Source organism: Anolis carolinensis, chromosome 5, assembly GCF_035594765.1.
Source record: "Anolis carolinensis isolate JA03-04 chromosome 5, rAnoCar3.1.pri, whole genome shotgun sequence".
In the NCBI taxonomy this organism is placed as follows: Eukaryota; Metazoa; Chordata; class Lepidosauria; order Squamata; family Dactyloidae; genus Anolis; species Anolis carolinensis.
This window is the reverse complement of record NC_085845.1, coordinates 90,116,290-90,138,528: the sequence shown is the minus strand read 5'-3', so window position 1 is coordinate 90,138,528 and position 22,239 is coordinate 90,116,290. Positions and strand designations below refer to the sequence as shown.

General features: G+C 37.5%; 1 protein-coding gene across 3 annotated transcripts in view; it reads right to left on the bottom strand.

The window, feature by feature from the left end:
- itpr2 (inositol 1,4,5-trisphosphate receptor type 2) overlaps positions 1 to 22,239 on the bottom strand; it is a 277,201-nt gene that overhangs the window by 36,113 nt on the left and 218,849 nt on the right. For all 3 annotated transcript variants that reach the window (XM_003221489.4, XM_062981778.1, XM_062981777.1), the window contains 4 exons: positions 21,509 to 21,616; positions 18,476 to 18,668; positions 9,277 to 9,402; positions 503 to 678 (listed from right to left, as the gene is read on the bottom strand). In XM_003221489.4, coding sequence (XP_003221537.1) covers positions 503 to 678; positions 9,277 to 9,402; positions 18,476 to 18,668; positions 21,509 to 21,616 — 603 coding nt within the window. The remainder of the gene's footprint in view (positions 1 to 502; positions 679 to 9,276; positions 9,403 to 18,475; positions 18,669 to 21,508; positions 21,617 to 22,239) is intronic.

Below are 22,239 nucleotides of genomic sequence, written 5' to 3'. Positions count from 1 at the left end.
ATTGGCAGGTTGATCTGTTAAGAGGCTCATTTTCACTCAGAATTGCTCACAAGAGTTCAAGTCCTATCGGCAACATGTAAAATAATGGGCCAAGAACACATGAGGTCACTGAGTACATTTGGAGCAGAACTGGTCACTAGAGGAATTTCTGCTTCATTATACATGACTGGCCAGGCACTTTTGCATATCTCAGAGAGCCACAACCACATCATAGTTTAATTTTTGTGTTTAGAAACACTTCTCACTTGAATCCAATGCAAGCGTAGACTTTCGAGTTTTCACTGTGCAAGAGCAGAGAAAATGGGGAGGGGGCAGAGATCCAACAGCCCCTTCTAAAGGTAGCTGTAGCTTAATGTATAGGGCCTAAACTGGAGTTAATGAGGCTTGAAATTAAATTGATTATTTATACATGCTGCTATTTCAGTTCTGTAACAGTGTCAAAAAGTGGGAAAGCCTCCATCAGTGAGTTAGTGTATAGTATCATTTTATTTTGTCTACTTACATTAGCAGCACCTAGAAGGATCAGTGTAGGCCCAAGACCAATAGTATATATGGATCTGAGCATGACAGACACTAAAAATGGCCGAATACCCACAGGTTTAGGGAAGAAGAAAAGCAAGGATGTACAGATGCCCACTGCTATCCAGAGGAGAACAGAAAATAATGGAGAAAGGGTACCTAGAAAGAAAGAAAAATATGGTTACTGTATTCCTTTAATATCCATCTTGTGCTGCAAAGGGCTCTACAGTCGAGAAAAAGAGTGCATGGATACAAATGGAATGATATTTAAATAAATATAAATTGTATCATACAAATGCCTACACCAATAATTTGGTGTTGTGGCTTTCTATTGTAGGGGTGATAAGGAAATATGATGTATACAGTGTTCCCTCACTACTTCGTGGTTCACTTTTTGCAGATTCGCTGTTTTGCGGTTTTTCAATAAACTCTAAAAGACTATTATAAATCATAAAAAATTACAATTTACAGTCTAAGGAAGGGAGGAAGGAGAAGCCAAAGGGAGAGAAAAGAAGCCCAAGTGGCAACGGGAGGAGAAGAAGGCGATTTATCAACACACGATTGGTTGATAAAGATTTAAAATAGTGTATACCTACTAAAAATGTATAAATATTAAAATAAATATCATGTCCCTACTTCGCAGATTTTCACTTATTGCGGGTGGTCCTGGAACCTAACCCCCGCGATAAGTGAGGGAACACCGTACAAACCCATAGCAACCCTATGATGTATACAGTTTTATCATATTTATTTACTGTATTGTTACAAGTGTTTTATTTAACATACTATATACGAGGGTTATCCAGAAAGTAGATTACGTTTTGGAATTAAAATGAACAAAGTATAGGTGAAAACATTTGCCATATACAGTTGAAAGCCACACCCAAATACCACTTCTCCACATTCAAATCTAGGCACTTATCATAGAAATGAATGAGCTTGGCAACTCCTTCCCCACAAAACTCTGCTGCTTGCGTCCTCAATGCAGCGTTTTGGTGACGATGCGCAGCTGCAGGAAAGGGTGACCGGCTGGTTGAGGACACAAGCGGCAGAGTTTTGTGGTGAAGGAGTTGCCAAGCTCTTTCATCGCCATGATAAGTGCCTAGATTTGAATGGCGACTATGTTGAGAAGTGGTATTTGGGTGTGGCTTTCAACTGCATATGGTAAATGGTTTCTCCTATACTTTGTTCATTTTTAATTCCAAAACATAATCTACTTTCTGGATAACCTTCGTAGAATGTAATCAAGCCTTGTTGTTTGGTTTGATATTGTGATATGGCCTAAGAGCTAATCAATAAAAATATTATTATTATTACTGCATCTGATTCAGACTGACAGTTACAACTGTACAGTCCAAAGAGTGAGCTAGATTACTACAAGACTAAGTTATAACTCCTATAAAACTAAATCATTGACAAAATTTAAAATCTGGGCTAAAAACTTCAATATTAATATAAACCATTATAAAATTGAATCATTGACAAAATTTAAAATCTAGGCTAAAAACTTCAACATTAATAAAAACCATTATAAAATTGAATCATTGACAGAATTTAAAATCTAGGCTGAAGATCATATACCAGTACCATTAAGGCCCAACTCAACCCACAGGATCGTCCGGAGGGAGTCTAAAGGAATTGGGGATAGCACCGGGGGGGGGGGGGGGATACCCATAACTGTAAATAACAATCTATGACTATAAATAGTGGTCTATATCTGCTTTCCCAACTCTATTCTATAGATGATGCTTAGTTCTTTTGGCTCTCAATCATCATCTGCCGGATTTTAATTGCAGCCGTGCAGAACTTGGCGACATTATATGTCACAGCTGAGATGGTATCTGAGAGCAATAAGGTTACGTAAAATTGTCCAGAACGTTCTGGGTATTTAGTTGTCCATGGCATGATGAGACGTGTTCGAATGTCTCTGTAAAACAGGCACTGCAGAAGTACATGCTCTGTTGTTTCTATCTGACCTGAGTCACATGGACATAGCCTCTCAGAGTATGGAATCTTCTGGTAACGACCTTCCAGTACTGCGGATGGGAGCGCATGACATTGTGCCAAAGTGAAGGCTCTCCGATGGTTGGCTACCTCCAACATAGTAAGATATTCCATAGGGGAGGTATGGCTCCTACTGTCTCCATTGGTGATGAAGGATGGGGCACTGGACAGATCTAATTGGTGTTCAATGTCTGTTATACGTTGCTTGACCAGGGAGTATATAACTTAGAAGTATATAACCTCTCAGATTTCATATGGATGTACGGGACTGGGTGCCCTTGATATGAGCTGGTCATTGACCGTAATAAGTTTACTAGTACTACTACAAGACTAGTAGACAGGTCCTGCTCTGTGCCATTAAGAACAACTTTCTCTTCAGACATTAGCAATTGATTTTCTTTAGCTCCCACCATGCAACGCAAAATTTTACTCACTGATTTCTGCAAAGTAAAATATGGTAAAAGATGGGCTGTTTCTCTCACATCAGAGTCCCCATCATATAGAGGGGGGATTAACAGTGTCAGCTGATTCACTGTGTTCAGTGCTGGTTACTTTCTCATAATTTTGTATGGGTTGTAAGGCAAAACTATGATTCTATACACAACTACTTAGCAGTAACTTTTTTTTAGTGGAAAGAGACTTGGGTCACAAAAAAATTGAAACAGAAAAATCTGAAATAATTCAGCACTTTTCCTGGCATGTACTCTTCTAGTATTAACTCTACTCAGCAAGGGCCCCCGTGATGTACCAATCTAGCTCAACTCTCACAGCATGCGAGCTGCACCGTTCATTTTATTTTAATAAACACCCATTGCTAAAAGGTGAAGAATAATTGACTAAACTGACCATAAACATTCACCGAAGTACCGAGGGAAGTATAGCAACCAAACAAGAACAACAACAGGTGTTTAAAAAATAATGAGGGTTCCCATCTGTCTGCTTCCTTTTCTGTATCAGAACCAAACTTTTATGATTTCATTTCTGAAATGACATTTGACACAATCAACATTGCTTAGGAAGGCACCAGTTGGCAAAAGGAAGTATTCTCTCTGTTTTGCACAGCCCTCTGATGTCTCTCTCAGCCCAGATGGGCCTTATATTCTGGATCTCAAATTAGCTCCAGTGGGATAAGAGAGAAAAGTGGCCTGTGGATAAAACATGTGAATCAGATGAATTATGTTTTTCTCTCCTGTTCTCCTGCTTTCTCTGATCCCTGCTGTCACCTCATCCAAATCTCATTCACATGTTGATGTGTTTGAAAGATGTGGTCTTTGGTAGATCGGAGAAGAATGGGATACCACAGCAACATGAGAAGGAAAAGCAAGACAGTTCAAGAAAATACCTATTCAGATCAATTTCTAGCCATCAGTCTTCCCTTCAAGGTCAACAGCAAATGGAAATAAAAGCTGACACCAGGTTTTTATGTGAGAATGCTCTCCACACTTTCAGGGAGTTTGGGGGCAAGAAAAAGAGTCTAGAGAGGGTCGGGGGGGGGGGGGGGCACTTGTGGTTCATTAGCTTTACTTTGTCTCCAACATAAATAGTCCACCTAGTTCAGCAAAATGGACTATGCTTTCCCTTGGGCAGCACATAAGAAGGGAGGAATGCAACAATCCTCTGCCATCTTGCCTTTTATTACCTGGTTTTCAGTAAAATGACAAAAAGTTTAGGAAAAGCACTTTTTCCAGAAACCTATAAACAACATCATGATCATTGGCCATGCTAGTTAGCTGATTCTAGGGAGTATTTTTTCCATGTTCTGGCAGCATTACACCTTTTATATGTGGAGCTTTCATAGCCATCAACCACTGATATATTTTCATGATTTTGTCTAATCCCATTTTAAAGTCATTTTGCTTGTCTGATGACATGACTGCTTCTTTTAGGGGAAAACAGCAACAGAAAGGGGTCCCTTTCAGCAGTGATGCAGCAGCTGAATCTTTCTCTATTTGCCAGTTGTCCATTTCCTCTCAAGCCAAAATATGATAATTTTAGTGACCTCAGAAATTCTAACAGCAAGAACTTCTATTACACTCTGTGACAAAATTAGGAAAAAAATGTTCCTGGTTTGAAAGTGTCATTCCTGTTTAAGTGTGCGGTACTTACTTTGAAAGTAGTTATTATACTCCAGAACCTTCGTTTTTGTGGCTGTCACAAAATATGTTGAATTGGTTGAAGCTCAATGAGATATTGAAAAACTATAGCACAATCTGCTGCAGGATGTCCCGCACAAAGGTTTTGCAGTTTAATCAACTTTTTCCACATCTTTATGATAGAACCAATTAGAAACTGGTAATTATAACCCAGTAACAAAAATCTTGTTACATAGAGTTATTGTTCATCGTGATGTATACACTATTGGTAGTTATTTAAATAAGTGATGTTTTTAACTGAGTTAATGTTATAAGATTAAATATTGTTACTTCGTTATTTTTGTCATGGGATAAATTTATTACTATTTATGTATTTTATTTCTACCCTGCCTACCCAAGGTGGCTGACAACTGGAAATATCAATTCAAAAAGGTTTACAGCTAAAACTAATAATAGTTTTACAAACAATTCAGTTTAAATAAAGTGAATTTAAAACTATTTTAAAGCACTTAAATAGCATCCACTACTGTTAAAAAGACGGAGCCCCTGGGTTAAACCACTGGGCTGTTGAATTTGCTGACTGAAAGGTTGGCGGTTCAAATCTGGGGAGCGGGGTGAGCTCCCACGGTTAGCTCCAGCTTCTGCCAACCAAGCAGTTAGAAAATATGCAAATGTGAGTAGATCGATAGGTACCGCTCTGACAGGAAAGGAATGGCACTCCATGCAGTCATGCCAGCCACATGACCTTGGACAGTGCTGATTATTTGGCTTAGAAATGGAGATGAGCACCACCCCCCAGTCGGACACGACTTAATGTCAAGGAGAAAGCTTTACCTTTACCTTAATGTTAAAAGATTTATTATACAACAACTAGGTAATAACCTAAATCCTGTTTAAACAGAAAGGAGAACAAGAGAACTGTATTTATGGTTTCTGTGTTCATGTCTGTGCGTGAATTACTTTGAGCACGATGCATTTTAGAAAATGCCACTTATTTATTCAGATAAACTATGACAAGGACAACAACTGCTTAGGAAATGCTTACATCTCTGTTTTGTCATAGCTCACAATAAGACTGTTGTTACCATGGCTTTTAAAGATACAGACAAAAGCAAAAGCTGCTTTCAAATGTGCTCTGTTTAAACTTTAACTGGATTACTAGAGGGATTGGTAAAGGGATATAAAGCCTTCCACCTCGAGGTCATGGGTTCATCATGAATTCACTTTGTAATGTGACTAGAAGTGGCTTTCACCTGACTGTTCACGTGAGTCATCACCACTGGAGTGAGTCCAACTTCAAGGAGAAGCATGTGCTCCTCATTAATACTTCCTCCGCCCGCCTGGGCAATTACACACGCTCCCAGTGGTAAACTGGCTCAGCCGGTGATTAAAGTGGAGAGGAATGGAGGCTGACCTTTCTTCTTGGCCCACATGCTGGTGGGGAGTCTTTCCAGGTCACAGCTCATCCATCATCAAGAAAACCGCTGAAGAAGAGTCTCAGTATAATCAAGAGCATCTACCCTTTATGAACCCATCCTTGCAAGCACTTCCAATCCATGAAGAAGATAGAAACTGAATGTGCTTTAAAAAAAACCCTTACCCCAAGGCTTGAATATGGTTGAAATATGCAAAGGAAACCCTTCATGCTTCAGCAATGGGCAAGTGACTTATCTGAAGGTCCCACTTCTCTAGTAAAAATAAATAAATCTCTGAATATATAAAGAGAGCAAGTTAGAAAGAAGGTTAGGCTGATCCGGTCTTTACATTGTTTTGGTGGTTATTCAGAGAATGTTATACTCAGCTTCGACCTTAGGGGACACATGCAAGAAAAGCTTTTGCCCCTTTAAACAAGTGTATTTTATGGATGGGTGGAGAGATTACTTTCTTTTTCTTTTCCAGCTTGTAGTCTTGTAAGTATAGTTGTTGTTATTGTTGTTGTTGTTATGATGTTTATGTTTATTTATACCCATTTTATCTCTCCTGAAGGACACTCAAAGCAGCTTACAATTAAAAATATGACCACATAATTTAAAATAATAATAATAATAAAACTTTATTTATATACCGCCCTATCTCCTATATTAATGTTTAATATAACATTAAAACAGAATTAAACATAACAGTATTGAAATTCAGTTAAAATCCATTAAAACATATTCAAAGATAAAAATCATAGTACCCCCTGACTTGCTCTTAATTTTTTTCTTCTTTAAAAGCCTGTCTGAAAGACTAAGCTAACATTCTTTTGCAAGGTTGTCGAAGAGCCTAAGAACTCTTAATAAATACAGCAGCCATAACAGCCATAGCGCAACACTCTGTACTTCATCCAGTTCTCCAGCCTTAATTAATAAAATTAGAACTTTGTGAACATGGATAGCTATGTGGTTAGCAAAGACCACAATGCTTGTGAAGTAGGGTTCTTGACCTCATGACAAAAAGAAACTACTGCTAGGCTAGAAGTGGGGCTGGGGTTTATTTGTTTTCTTTTTGCTGCTTCTCTGTCACGTGTTCTATGTTCTGGGGTTGACCGAATCATTCCAGGAATGCTATCTGTTAGTGGACCTCTGCAATCCCAAGAGCATATGACAGGAGCAAAATAGCCGGTCAGTTGCAGTGAGTTGAGGGAAGAACCAAACTGAACATATGACAGGAGCAACAAGATCTTGCAGTGTATAAGTCTACACATATTTGTGGAATAGAGAATTCTCAATTAAAGAATGAACAACAAAAATAAATCCTGGATAGTTGAGTTCCAATAAGAGAATCAATCTAACATATGTGTGGTCTATGTCTTTGAACTCCTTCCTGCCTGAAGAAAAAGCTGGGAATCAATAAAATGTATTATTTTATATAATATTTAAAGTTATTGTCAATTTTAACATAGGAATTTAAACTTACACTTTATTAGTACAAATTATTTTAATGTGTTTTAATATTGTGCCTTTTGTGTGAATGTGAATGGTCTATGTCTTTATGTATTTTATTAAATTACTAGTGCCTTTCAACACCATTCTAGTAATGTGCTGTAGCCTTTTGTAATGGCTAGAAAGCACAACAGCAACTTCTTGCATCTACACCGGATAGAACAACCTAGGGAGACTGGGTAGTGATTGTTCTTCCTTTGAATTTTCTCTATAAAAAGATGGCTGCCTCTAGCATATAAATGGTGGCCACCAACCTTTGTTCAAGGGATTTGTCATGGCTTCCCAGGAGCTTTAGTGGCCTACTTTGCAGGGTATTTCAAAGCTATTGTGCTTGTTCCAAAGGGTGGGTGGAACTTATTAGAAAGATTGGGGAAGGTGTTAAAATGCACCCTATGGACCACATCACATCCTGTCAACCACAGAAGAGAGACTTTTCAGTGACTCCAGTTCTGGGAGCTAGACTGATATCCTCCCTACTTTCTTTTTGCATATAAGTAAAGACATTTCTATTCGATCAAGAATATATGATGAATGACTATATAAGGCATGTCTTATGCAATGCATAAGAATGTACAAGAATGTATTTGAGTTTTAATGCTGCATGTTTTAAACTGGGTTCAGTTTTTTTTTATTTTTAATACTATTTTAACTTTGCATCTAGTGGAATTGTGTTCCACTTTAGAGTAAAGGTAGGATAGAAAAGAGGAAGAAGGAGAGGAGGATTCCCAAGTGAAATAAGTTTCTTCTGATCTGTAACTGGATTCAGGGGTTGTAGATCCCCTCATTTCATAAGTGTCTTTTAGTGACACTTATTTCATGTTACAAACTCAGCATCCCTTACCTGGAATTCCATAATCTGAAATACTCTGAAATTCAAAACAGTTCAGATGGATGGTTGAAAAAGTGGCCCCTTTTGTATTAAAATGTTTGTATTAAATTATTTTGAGGCTAAGTGTATAAAGCGTATCAGAAACATAAATGAATTTTATATTTAGACTTGGGTCTCATCTCAAAAAAATCCAAAATCCAAAGCACTTTTGGTCCTAAGCATTTCAGATAAGTGATACGCCACCATATCAGCCTCCGTCTTCCTCGGCTCTTCTATTCCTATATTTTAAACTAACATTTTTCAAATTTAAGCATTTCTTTACATTCTTACATATGCAAAATACCATCATCTTGGGTTGCTGTGAGTTAGACAACACAGTCAACTTGGTTATCTCCTGACCAGATACCACAAATCTAATTTCATTAATCAGAACAACTTACAGAATGAATCAGAACATTTCTTAATCATTAGAGCTAATATCTTTGTTCTGAATTACACTGAGTGTATATTAACACTAATTCTGGTTCAACAGCACTTTCTACCACCATTCATTTTCATACACAAGATAAGATCATCAATTTACTTCTATTGTTTAGTGCTCTAGTCCTGCAAAAGCATGGGATTTTTAATACTCTCTTCCTTCCTTTATGACCTGTGCGTTCAGTATTGCTCCACCTTACCTCATGGATCAGACTACATGAGACAGGAAGACAAGGTGCCTTCTCTGCTGTGACACTCATATTATGTTATATCCTAGCCAGAAAATTTTGCCAAGAACTCTTCTTGTACAGCTGACATTTATTTGTTTTAAAGATTTTCCTGATTACAAATAATTCCTGAAATACAGTTTCATGCCATTTTCTTGTATTTTATTGTTCCTGGTAATGAGTCAAATGAAACCACTTACCTTCATCTCCATCATCTCCAAATGGATAGAAAAGAGCGACTGCTAAGTTGATGAAAACAGCCAAATTAAAAGATATACTTCCCCAGAGGGATATGTGTCGGGAGAACCAGAACAGAGCTGGATTATCTAGGAAAGAAAACATCATTATGACCGGGTGGTAAACATTGCTTCAATTTAAAAACAACTGTTTCAAAGAAATTGGGGCCAGAGGTGACCCCCATCATTAAGCAGAGTGCTGTCAGCTAGTTTAGGTTGTAGCTCAACATCACTGAGATGTTGGTAGACCAAGCTATGGATTACACCTAATTTATCTTCTACTATAAGAAAACGCACTGTCCTTAGATGTAATTGAAGACACTATTCAACTGGCAGTACTGATACAACATCCAACAAACACCATATGCCATAGGTGGAATTGGAAGGAGGCATCATTTTAACCTCTGCCTCAGGCAACAAACAAACCTTGTTCTTAGCATTACATTCTGGCCAGTCCTCGATGCCTTGTCTACAGTTTTAATTAAAAAGTGAATAAAGTCTATTTTCTAAAGGGGGACCAGAAATGAAATTAAACAATTAAAAGGAAATGATAAGAAATGAAACAATGTACGTTGGGGTCCTTTCCCGTAATAAAATGAGACCTTTGAAAGCCACTACCAGACTAGGTAATTTCAGACTAGGGGCCCTTCCACACAGCCATGAAACCCAGAATATCAAGGCAGAAAATCCCACAATAACTGGGTTATGTGAGTCCACACTGCCATATATTCCAGTTCAAAACAGATAATGTGAGATTTTATTCAGCTGTATGGGAGGGGCCCAGGTCATTTTACAGCCCCTAGTTAAAATGGCCGTGCCACAGTTGACCACATATAGGGATCACTTGTAATCCCATAACTATGTAAAGCTATGTATTACAGGAAGAGAGAGGTAGGTGGGTGGGGATGAAATGCGTGCAGTTCACCCATGATCAGGAGGGAATAGACCAGGTTATAAGGTCATAAACATGAGGATAAAAACTGTCACATAGAGTCACATTCAACTTACGTTTCTTGTTGATTTCACTACTTCATCCCAAGAAAAGAAAAACACTAAATGAAGAAACAAGCATCCTCCTGTCTAAAAAACAAGTGTTCTGTTTGTTACGTAGCATTTCTGCCTTGAAAATACAAAAATATAACTTCCAATATAAACCTGGAAGTTCTGTATCCAAACATTGAGGTGAGTCATACTGTATTTTTTCTTGTGCTGCAACCATGAAGGGTCAATCTCCAAAGCAACCATACACACTGAACTCTTATAGAACAGTGCTATTCAGTGGTCCCTAGATTGGGGACTATTGACTGCCATCTCTGGGGAATATCTAGAAAATAATTAATTGTAATCAAATTGTACAAATTGGCTACAATTATCCCTAGCACATAAGGAAAAATAACTTCCATGATAGCATGAGAAACATGGATGCTACACTGTTGCAATCAAGTACAGTAAATATGAAGGGATTTAATGAACCCTAGAAAATGTGTGAGAAAATAATTTAAAGTTTTCCAGTGCTAACAGAAGAACTGATAATAAAAGGTAAAGGTTTCCCCTGACTTTAAGTCCAGTCGTGTCCGACTCTGGGGGTTGGTGCTCATCTCCATTTCTAAGCCGAAGAGCCGGCATTGTCCGTAGACACCTCCAAGGTCATGTGGTCAGCATGACTGCATGGAACGCCGTTACCTTCCCGCCAGAGTGGTACCTATTGATCTACTCACATTTGCATGCTTTCAAACTGCTAGGTTGGCAGAAGCTGGGGCTAACAGCGGGTGCTCATTCCGCTGCCTGGATTTGAACCTGCGACCTTTTGGTCCGCAAGTTCAGCAGCTCAGTGCTTTAACACACTGAGCCACTGGAGGCCCCTGATACAAGGCCCTAAAAACAGGGAACAGTGTCTACTGAGTATTCTTCTGTGCACCGGTACATAATTAATGTTCTCTACTGTCATGTCTGGCAATAAATACAAAACAAGCATCCAGCAAAATGAGAATCATTAATAAAAAGAAGTAAAATGACATAAATGATGCCTCATTTTTTAAAAATTCATTTTTTTCAAAATTGACATGGGAGCATGGGGATGGGGATTAGAGAGAGTGTCATGTTAAAAGTTTGTCTGGATGGGGGCCTATTTCAAATATCATCCTTTTGAAAGGGTTTTCTCTCCTAGTTGTTCCATTTCCCATTATTATGGCATTCGTAACTAGATTTTTTAAAATCATTTTTATCGACACTTTACATGCAACTTTGTTCCACTTATATCTTTCTCCACTATTATTTTATACTTTACAATAAAAGTAGGTGAACAATGTGTAATAAAGAAAGTAGGAGGGTTTGCCAGAAAGTGCTCGAGAGAAAATGTAAGCCATTACGTACGAATATAAGAAAAGAAAGAAAAAAGAAATAAAAGGGTTAAAGAGTAGCAAAGAAGAGAAAGAAGAGAAAAGAGACGAAAGAAAGGAAGGAAAGGAAAGGAAAGGAAGGGAAATGAAAGTAAAGGAAAGGAAACAAAATAGAAAGACACATCTTAACCACCCACCACACTTCAGTCGTGCAGAAAGTTGCAATAAAATTTCTATTACTTCTAAAGCCTTTGAGCGACTCCTTTGATTCTTATCTTTTAACATATCTCTCATTCTTATGTGTATATATATATTTATGGAGCCTCCGGTGGCTCAGTGTGTTAAAGCGCTGAGCTACTGAACTTGCTGACCGAAAGGTCCAGGTTCAAACCCGAGGAGCGGAGTGAGCACCCACTGTTAGCTCCAGCTTCTGCCAACCTAGCAGTTCGAAAACCTGGGCTAGTGTTATTCTGGCAGCAGTGGTGCGATAAAAGAGTATCTTGTCTTTATTCTGGTCTAACTGTATGTTATTGATTCCTAATAAGAAACATTCTGGTTTGAATTCTAGTTGTATTTTTTAGGATTTTCCCTATTCTTTTATATATCTCATACCAGAATGTCTTCACTTTCTTGCATTCCCACCACATATGCATGAATGTGCCAATACTTTTCCCACATTTCCAGCATTTTCCATCAGTCTTGCCTTTGTTATATTTGGCAATTTTGTTTGGTGTCAGATACCACCTGTAAACAATTTTAAACCAGTTTTCTCTGATCTCAGCTGTGTACGCATATTTTAGCTTTCTGGTCCAAATTTCTTCCCACTGACTCATGATGATTGTGTGGCCTATTTCCCTGGCCCATTTTACCATCACTTCCTTTACTTGTTCTTCCTCCGTTGACCAAGTGAGTAGGTGTTTGTATATTATTCTTATTAATTTTTTGTCTATCATCAATATCTTATCCCAAAATGTTTCTTCAGTATGGAAGCCTTTCTTCTTGTCTTCTTCAAATTCTTCGTTAATTTGCCAATATCTTAACCAGTTTATAGTAGGGTCTAGTTCTTTTATCTGTTCTTGCCATTTTAATTTTACCTCTTGATTTCTGATAATTACCAGTTGTTTGTATGTTATCCATTTGTCGCTGGGGAGTTCTCTTCTGTGGTTCACATCGCTTGGTGAAAACCACATAGGGGTTTTAGTGTACAATATATCTTTATATTTTTTCCATGTTTTGATTAATGAGGTCCTTATTACATAGTTTCTAATTTTTTTCCTATTGTTGCTTTACTTTTCCATAAATAGCCATGCATTCATAACTAGATTGAGAGAAGTGATATCTAAGAATTGAGATCATTTTCGGCAGTTTGTTTGCCCATAATACATATAGTTCTCAGGGATTACCAGATTGGGATAAATGGACTCAGTATAAAGTCACCAACTGACATTTATGGTTGATAATGTTCAAGAATGGTTGGGCATTGAGAATAAGCCCCATCTTAAGTAGGATATAATATCAGGCTTCAGGCATATCTTTGTACTTCCATTTGAGTGGTCTTCACAAACCATGGTGCACCCCCACTTGAACCAGAAGTACTGAGTTCATTGAATATACATCAACAGATGATATCTGACAGTAACCTATGGTAAATTCAAGTAGGGTAAGATGAAATAGCAGAAGGTGAATGGAACTGATTTGCTTCCTCTGTTGGAATATATATGCAGGTTCTTCCATTCATCTTAGGTTCCAGTATTCAGCCTGTCCTGGTGACAGAACTAAGGCAGTATTGATACATGACTTCTTTTGCCTGAGATACCATGGGAGTATAAATTACTTCATATACTCAAGTATGTATAAGTCAAGTCCACGTTTTGGTGCCAATATTATAGATTATAACATACCCATGGAGTAGTAGGACAATTTGTAGAATGCCACCTCAGGCAGAAAGCTGTCTCTGGCACTGCCACCACTTTTAAAAAAGCATTCAAAAAGCCAGAAAAATAGGTCTTTTAGGTTTTCCTGGGACAGACTTATCTCTTGCCTTTCTCCAGTCTATTCAAGTATAAGTACAGTTTTATTATGGTCCCTAGATCCGTAAGTTAACAAACAGTCGTTAATAAATTCTCCCATCTCAGGAGACCAATCTATTCAGAAAAGGGGATGGTTCTTTTAAATAAGAGCTAAGGCAGTGTTTACATTGACACAAGCTACATTGATAAGTCGACTCAGTTTCATTGGGTTGGTCTTTTTACTGACATTTATAGACTTATACATGACTATATACTTGCTTTTTAAAGGACCTCTCATGATTCCCAAATGGTACTAAGTAATGCAGCATTACTTGAATCCTTCACAAACGTTATTATCTCTATAATCCTTACAGCAAGTCAGTATTATTATATCCAAGTTAGAAATAAGGTTTACGCTACAAACAGTGACCTAAGTTCACTGCGAGGGTAAACTTGGGGCCTGAAGACTTTTTGGTTCACTTAATTTAACAATCTTCCTGCAAAACCTGTAGTACGGAAATCTTACACATACATACATACATACATACATACATACATACACATATTCTTTAGGAGAATCAGGGTTCCTTACTTAATTAGGAAATCAAGGGTGAATGGACCATCTGTTAAGATTCCATACAGACTATCTCACATATGGTTTCTGAAACCTCCTGGCATTCTGCTTTGTACAAAGAGAGACATGATTGCAGTCTTAAAGAAGAAAATGTCTTAAACAAAATGTTTGGCTCACTTTTAAACGAATGCAATTAAACTCAATACAGATCAACTGTTCATATTTCACTTGTGACCAAGCATGAGTTGTTGTTGATTTCTGGATTTAAAAAGGCTTTAGAGCTGTTTCACATGACAGTCTCTTGTTTTTGTCATCAAAGAATCACATGGAAATATACCAAGTCAGCTTGGAGACTGACATGCTCTAACTGATTCAGCTCTGCTTGATTTCATAGGGCACTGAAGGATGGACTGCCCAATGCATAGTTTACATAATGATTTGCGTAGCACTCCAGTAGCTAGAGAAAATGCCTGGTGAGCAGTTCTAAAATCCAGAACCTATAGGCGTGGCTAGAGGTATAATAAAAATAAATACATTGCGATAAGAAATAAATATTTCTTTCTGAAATCTTAGTTATCCAAAATTGTGTTTTGTCAAATATGTCAAACTATAAAAAAAACACTGTATGGAATAAGCATTAGTTAGTTGTCATTATATTTGATGGCCAATTGGGAGAGGTAGTCAAAAATGGCATGTATGGACAGTGTGATTTTTTAAAACAAATTTGGCAAATAAAGGTAGAGTATTTTGGCCAGATTAGAATCTGACAAAATCACACTGAGAATTCCTGGGATCATGAGAAGAGGCCTAAAACGATAGATATTGTGCATGGCTGAGCAGGGTTTATGCTTCTGGCACATTTCCACACATGCAGCATACTGGGACTATACTGAAGCATATCATACACTCCATCTGGACTGGAGGAAAGAGGGTCACTGGAAAACTTTCAAATTAAATTTGCAACTGCAACTGGAGTTTTTGACCTTATTTAAGGAGAATCTCATCAGCTGATTCTTTTTATTTATAGCGAAGGAAATTGATTTTCCTCCCTCAACCATTAATAATATTGATTTTAATAACAGATTTTAGCACTTGCTGCTGATTATTCAATATTGTTGTACATGGAAGTATTGGAGTTTTATTAGTTATTATTAAATAAATATAATCCAGCTAAAGATAAGCAAACACTACTAAGGTTCAGTGAGAGAAATTTCAAAATATATTCAGGTCTCATGTTGGAGACCTAGACGTACACCTATCTGGCGAGATTGTACAAACTGTATTTTATAGTTTTAAGAGTATAACATTCCTTACATCTTCTCTGGAAGGAAGAGAAAAATATAAGCCAGTAGAATAAAAAAATGAATAAATAAAGTGGATGATGGAGAAGATATTCCTTTATCCTGAGGTTCTGTTTAGATGATGAGATGATGAATTAAAGTCTTGAGAATTAAAGTGTTCCATTCTCTGCTTCTCCTTCCTCTACCTTTGAAGAAAAGCAGGGCCTCCATTTTCACTTCAAAATAGTTTTACAAACTCACTGAACATGGTTTACTCCAACAGAGGGTGCCCCTACCCCTTTGGGTGGTTGGTGCTTTCAAGAGTATTTGTGGGGGAGGAGATGCCGCTTTCTCCATCCTAATTTTATTTCCTTATTGGAATATAACTGGTGAGACCAACATAATCATCAAGAGGTACAGAATGTTCTCTGTGATTCTCTCTTATTAAAAGCCTGACTCTAAAGCTCAGAATATTTAAACTATTCTGGAGGGATATTTCCTGTAGTCAGCAGACAGCTTAAATTTTGCTTAAATGAAGTCTTAGTGTTGACATAGCATCCATCATTATTATAGATACATTGCAGGAGGTGAAGCTCTGTGTTGTGTCTGCCCTACAAAGAAGTGCACTGTTTTTATATTCATTGTACAGCAATGGTAAAATAAATTATTTTTACTCTGTTTGTTGGCTTCTTGGCTCTTTGTAGGGAAGCAAGTTGTAAAGTTAATTGTAGCAGCAGTTTGGTTTATGAAGGGATAGAAGCACATGAGATGTGGTGAAAAGTATCAGAAATTCACTCCTAGAAGAGATATCATGGCAAAAGGTGGCTCCTCTGAAACTTTGGTGCCAATCTTTGTTTCCACAACAACCCCCCCCCCTTTTTTTTCAAAATCCAACTATCACAGGGACAGAAAATGAGATGAAATCTTCTGAACAGGGGCACAGACATCAAAACAAATCCCACAAGGATGTTAACCCTTCCCTAAGCTATCCAAAGTTAAATATGTTTATATTATTAGCTGGAATTATACTTCAAAACTTACATACAGATTCAACTTAAGAGCAAATCTACAAAACTTATCTTGTTCATAACATGAAGACTGCCTATATATAAAAAATGGCTCAGAGGATTGTCTAGAGCAGTGGTCCTCAACCTTTGGGTCCCTAGATGTTTTGGCTTTCAACTTCCAGAAATCCTAGCAGCTGGTAAACTGATTGGGATTTCTGGGAGTTGTAGGCCAAAACATCTGGGGACCCACAGGTTGAGAACCACTGGTCTAGAGTTCTAAGGTTTGGTGCCACCAGTATGCAGATAATAACTCTATTATCCCTTTCCATCACAAGCTGTTTTGGTCCTAAACCAGTGCCTGTCATCAATAATGGGCTGGATAAGGATGAACAAACTGAAACTTAACCTAGGTGCTCTTGGACTGTCAAAAGGAAATGGGGATTCAACCTGTGCTGGATAGGGTTACACTTCACCTGAAGATACGGGTCCAAAGTTTTGGTGTGTTCCTGGATACAACTCAGTCTAGGAAATTAGATTTCATCAGTGTCTAGAAGTGCATTTACATAATTAAAGCTTGTGCATCACTGCACCCATTCTTGAGATGTTAGATCTAGTGATTATGACACTATCTTATTTACATCCTGGTTGGATTACTATAATGCACTCTACTTGAGGCTGGCTTTAAAGGGTGCTTGGAAATTTTAACTGCTAAATCTCAATTTAACCTTTGTAAATTGTAGATTTTTCACAGTATTTTTAATTTGTTGTAAGATGATTTGAGTCCTGAACTGGGAAACAAGACAGAATAGAAATAAATATCCTCCTCCACATGGACTAAATTTGACCAAATCCATCACCTGCCTAGTTAAATAACACAATTCTGAGGAAAGGAAAGTGTAAAGAAATAATACTGAATACAGTAGAGTCTCACTTATCCAACATAAACGGGCTGGCAGAATGTCGGATAAGTGAATATGTTGGATAATAAGGAGGCATTAAGGAAAAGCCTATTAAACATCAAATTAGGTTATGATTTTACAAATGAAGCACCAAAACTTCATGTTAGACAACAAATTTGTCAGAAAAAGTAGTTCAATGCGCAGTAATGGTATGTAGTAATTACTGTATTTATGAATTTAGCACCAAAATATCACGATATATTGAAAACATTGACTACAAAAATGCATTGGATAATCCAGAACGTTGGATAAGTGAGTGTTGGATAAGCGAGACTCCACTGTACATCTTAGACTAGTATGTGATTATTCTAAAATACCTTGTCGAAATAATCTCAGACTCAACATTTCTTAGACTGCACTCATAGTAAATGTAATTTCTTTTTAAATTCAATTGGAGACAGGAGTGTCACTCTGTTCCAGAGCATTTTTCAGTAGTAGAGATCACAATTCAGTCTCTAAGAAAATTATGAATATTGACCATTGAGAGAGATCTTCAGTGGGATTTGAAGAGCTTCAGAGAGATTTTTTTTTTTTCCGTGTCAGGAGCAACCAAAGTTGCTTGTGGAGTGAGAGAATTGGCCGTCTGCAATGACGTTGCCCAGGGGACGCCTGGATGTTTTTTGATGTTTTACCATCCTTGTGGGAGGCTTCTCTCATGTCCCTTCAGAGAGATAATTATAAGAAAAATACGGTATACCCAAGATGGGACAAATAAGAAATTAATGTCCCTTTTCAGACCCAATTACTGCTTTTTAATGGACAAAAGGAAGTCTGATATTATTTCATCAGTATTTTTTTTAAAGCAAGCAACTGATATAGCACTGTGTGAATGTACAATGTGAATGTAATTAGACATGTTTTCACAACCTAGGGTGAAGAGAAGAGTTTGTTTTTACCAAACTGAGTCGGAAAACAGGCTCTTGACGTCTCAGTAACAGCTAGCAAGCAGACAGATTATTGAGGGTTTTAGGGGTTTTTTTTAGGACTGTACTTACTCCTGATTTTCTTTTGCCATTTCATTTCATTGTACAGATCCTCAGCCTGTTGGAAAAAGTCATTCACTTTGCTCCCTTGTTCGTCTCTCTCAGTAGTATTGAACACACGGTACTTGGATTCATGTGTGAGGAATTCACAAATATTTGGCACAGGGAAGACTATTTGTTCCATGGTTCTATCGTAACGGACAATCTGCAAATAAATGTTTTTCACTCAGATGCATACAAGGTTATTTCATATCTTTTATACATTGTTGCTTCGTGCTTATATGAATGGAGATACGAAACACAGAGATGACAAATATGGATCTCCCAGACAAGATAGGACAATGTAATTTGGCAATATTACAATTTGTCTACAAGCATAATGGGGAACATCTTTTTAATTTTGAGAGGGGGCAAAGAGGCTGCTGTGCTTTCACAAATGTTAAATAAGCTACACAGGGAGAAATTTTCAATTTCAATTTGAGTTGAATCTGGGACTAGGCCTTGGTCCTTCATACTTATGTTTCCAAAGGTTTACAGAAATAGTTTTTAAAAACAAAATGTTCCCAAAGAAAAGTGAAACTATTATTATTTTTACGCTGCAGTCCTAAATACGATCAAACGCTATGAGATTAGAGGTTTGGCCTCATCTAAAGATTTGTTCTTCAGGTTGGAAGTTTCAGTAGAATTAATTTCTGCTGCTCGTTGTATCTTCATTGCTATCAGTGGAAACAGATTTACTCTACAAACAAAGGTAAAGGGAGAACACATTCTGTGGTGCATCTAAATTTCCCTTTCTTCTAGTAGTGTGATGGGGAAAACCTGTGAGAGTTGCAGGTCTAGTGGATCCAGATGCTCTCCAATCTTGCCCACCATAACCTTAGTCACATCACCCCTTTTAGCCTGTCTCCAAAATCAAAATTCAAATCTGAGGGGTTGAGGACGGACTACAAGAGGGAACTTCCACAGTGGCTGAATGAAGGCTTGGGAGGGGTGATACGATGCTGAATCTTCTCTTATGAGGCTGGATCTTCATTGAAAACCTCAGAGGAGATCTGCTCCTTTCTTTGACCTCTAAATGTGTTCTAGGGACCACAGGATTGCAATATTGATTGGATAAATACTAACCAGTAAAAACAAATATTACACATAGAATAAAATGGTAGGTCTGTTTTCAGTTATAAGTCTGTATGAAAACTGTAGGAAAGCATGTCTTGATAATACATATACTAAGGGCTGGTTGGGAGACGCTTCCCCCAAGTGAAATGGCACTGGTGGGAGCGGGGAGACTTCTGATAAGGTAACTGATGTGATTAGTGGGGCCAATTAAGAATAGATAAGGAAAAGAGAATTGGATAAATGGTTTTGGTGGCTTATAAGCCATCCAACTCCAGCTTGGAACATGGAAATCAGAACTTGAGTTCTGAAGTTGCAATGCTGAAAGAATATCAACTACCTCCTAATTTCCATTCACATGCTCCAGGCCAGCATGTTCTGGCATGCATACCGTGTTTCTCGAAGGATGGGTGAAGATTTGTATTCAGTATCCAACTTTGTAGTGAAGGTAAAAAAGGACCTATTTTATTCTGCATGATGAAGCCCTTCCTTGTTGAACGTATTGGTTTACTTGTCAAGATCAAAATTTTCTTGCATTTAGCATTCAGGACCACATCAAAGTCTCTCAGCATTTTGCCACCCATATACTTAAACTACTGGTATGTTCCAGTTTCTAAACTGTCAACACCTGAAATTTAGGTGGGGGACTTGAAAAATGATTTCTGATTACGTTTGTTCTAGTGTGGGTGAATCCAGGTTTATACTGCTGCAAATGTTTCAAGTTTTGCCACATAATAAAGTCAAAACATCTAGCTGATTTTTGACAGAAACAAAATGAAAGCTGGAAGGCATTTGGCCTAAACTAGCAAGGCAGTCCTTGAGTCTGCCTAAACTAGCAAGATACAGCATCCCTCTCCAGTAGACAGATTGGCTATGGTTTCAATGAGGGTCCAAAACATCTAGAGCACCAATGTTTTTTTACCCTATTCTAGAAGCTGGGAGCAATTGTATTGACAATTCAGATTTTTTTTCTTCATCAACATTTAATACTTGGAGGTTTGATGCTATTCACATGGGGTCTTCTTTTAGTTTTCATGCCTTATTGCCTTTGTTAAGTTTAGAACCTATAGATTTGTCAATATAAGACAGTGAATTCTATTTTAATTTAGCAGTGCATGAAAAGTATCACTCTTTCAATTATTCTAAAATTCCTGCAAATCAAATTCAATGGCTGAACTTCCTCCATTCTTCACAGTGGTCATAACTGAACATCTTCTATCACTACCACATCCCTTTAGTCATCAGGTTATTATTGTTAGGCTAGACAATGTAATGTACCATGTAGAGTTCTCAAGACTGGGTATTAAGTGGCTGCCCTATTTATTTCAGGATTTTGGAAATGGTGTCCAGATTTATCTAGTCTACTCCCTAAAACTGATGATATATTTAGGCAGGCAATTACCATAATCAAAACAAGAGATGCTTTTAAACATCCCTTGCTTTTTTAGAAGCATGCTAAAGAGATGGGTTAGGAGCATATTTGGTCTCTCAATCTTATGCCTTCATGGGTGGCCAGGCACCGAAAGAAATGCATCATCTCCACAAGTACGTGATACACACTTTGAGGGAACATGCTCTTAGGCATAGCTGGGGCATTATATCAAACAATCCCAAAGCAGTTGTAACATTAAAGTGCAGAATACATTTGTTTCTTCCCATTTTATAGAACAAAATGCATTTTCTGTACTACTAGAACTGTGATCACACTTTATAAACACCACACCATGACTAGAATTTGATAGGATATGCCAAAGTCAAACATATTTACCCACATTTCCCACCTAAAATCAATATGGGAGGAAATCCTGTTGAAAACACTCATCAATATATAAATAAGTCTTACTCTGCAGATGAAGAAAACATATTTTGGATAATGAGAAGTAAAGTCAGTTTTTTTTACAAACGTTTTCTGTTCAACGAGTAATCCTTTACCTCAATCTGAGCTGTGTGCTTTGCATAGTGTTTCAAAGCTTCATCCCCTTCTTCTGGATCAGACCCAGGTTTCAGCATGTGCTGCAGTACTTTATTGTGACGAGCCAACTGGAAGCAAAATGGGAAATCTATTTAATTCATGCTCTGCCAGGAAGTGATGGCCCCCTCTTTAGTACACAAACACACAATATATTTGAGACTGTTTCCATCACTAATAATAACAAGATTAACTGGAAGAGAACAACATTTTGTTTAAGGAGAAAACAAGTTAAAATCAATGAGTCTTCAAACAAATTTCTTGATTCTAGACTTGCCAAATAATGTATTTTGAAGAAATTTTTATAAGCTAAAAGTCATAAGGTGGGGAAGGGTTTTCATCATTTGAGAATAAAAGGCAGAAGCCAAAAGAAGCTGAGTGCTGTTCCATTCCAATCAATGTTGCAGCTCATAACAGCTCGAAATTCAAAAATACTTTTGCTCTCATACTGCCATAGTTAATATACGGGCACTTTGAAATATGATATAATCTTGTCACATAAGAAAGCAGGGGACAAAGTGTTGTATAATAGTGTTGTATAATGTTACAGAAGGTGTTAATAGTGTCTTTTTATTAAAATGTGCTGTTTCACACTAATTTTGCAAATAAAAAAATAAGAAACACAAAATCGTTAAAGCAATATGAAAAGCATCACACACATACACACACACACACACACATTTATCTGTGAAGA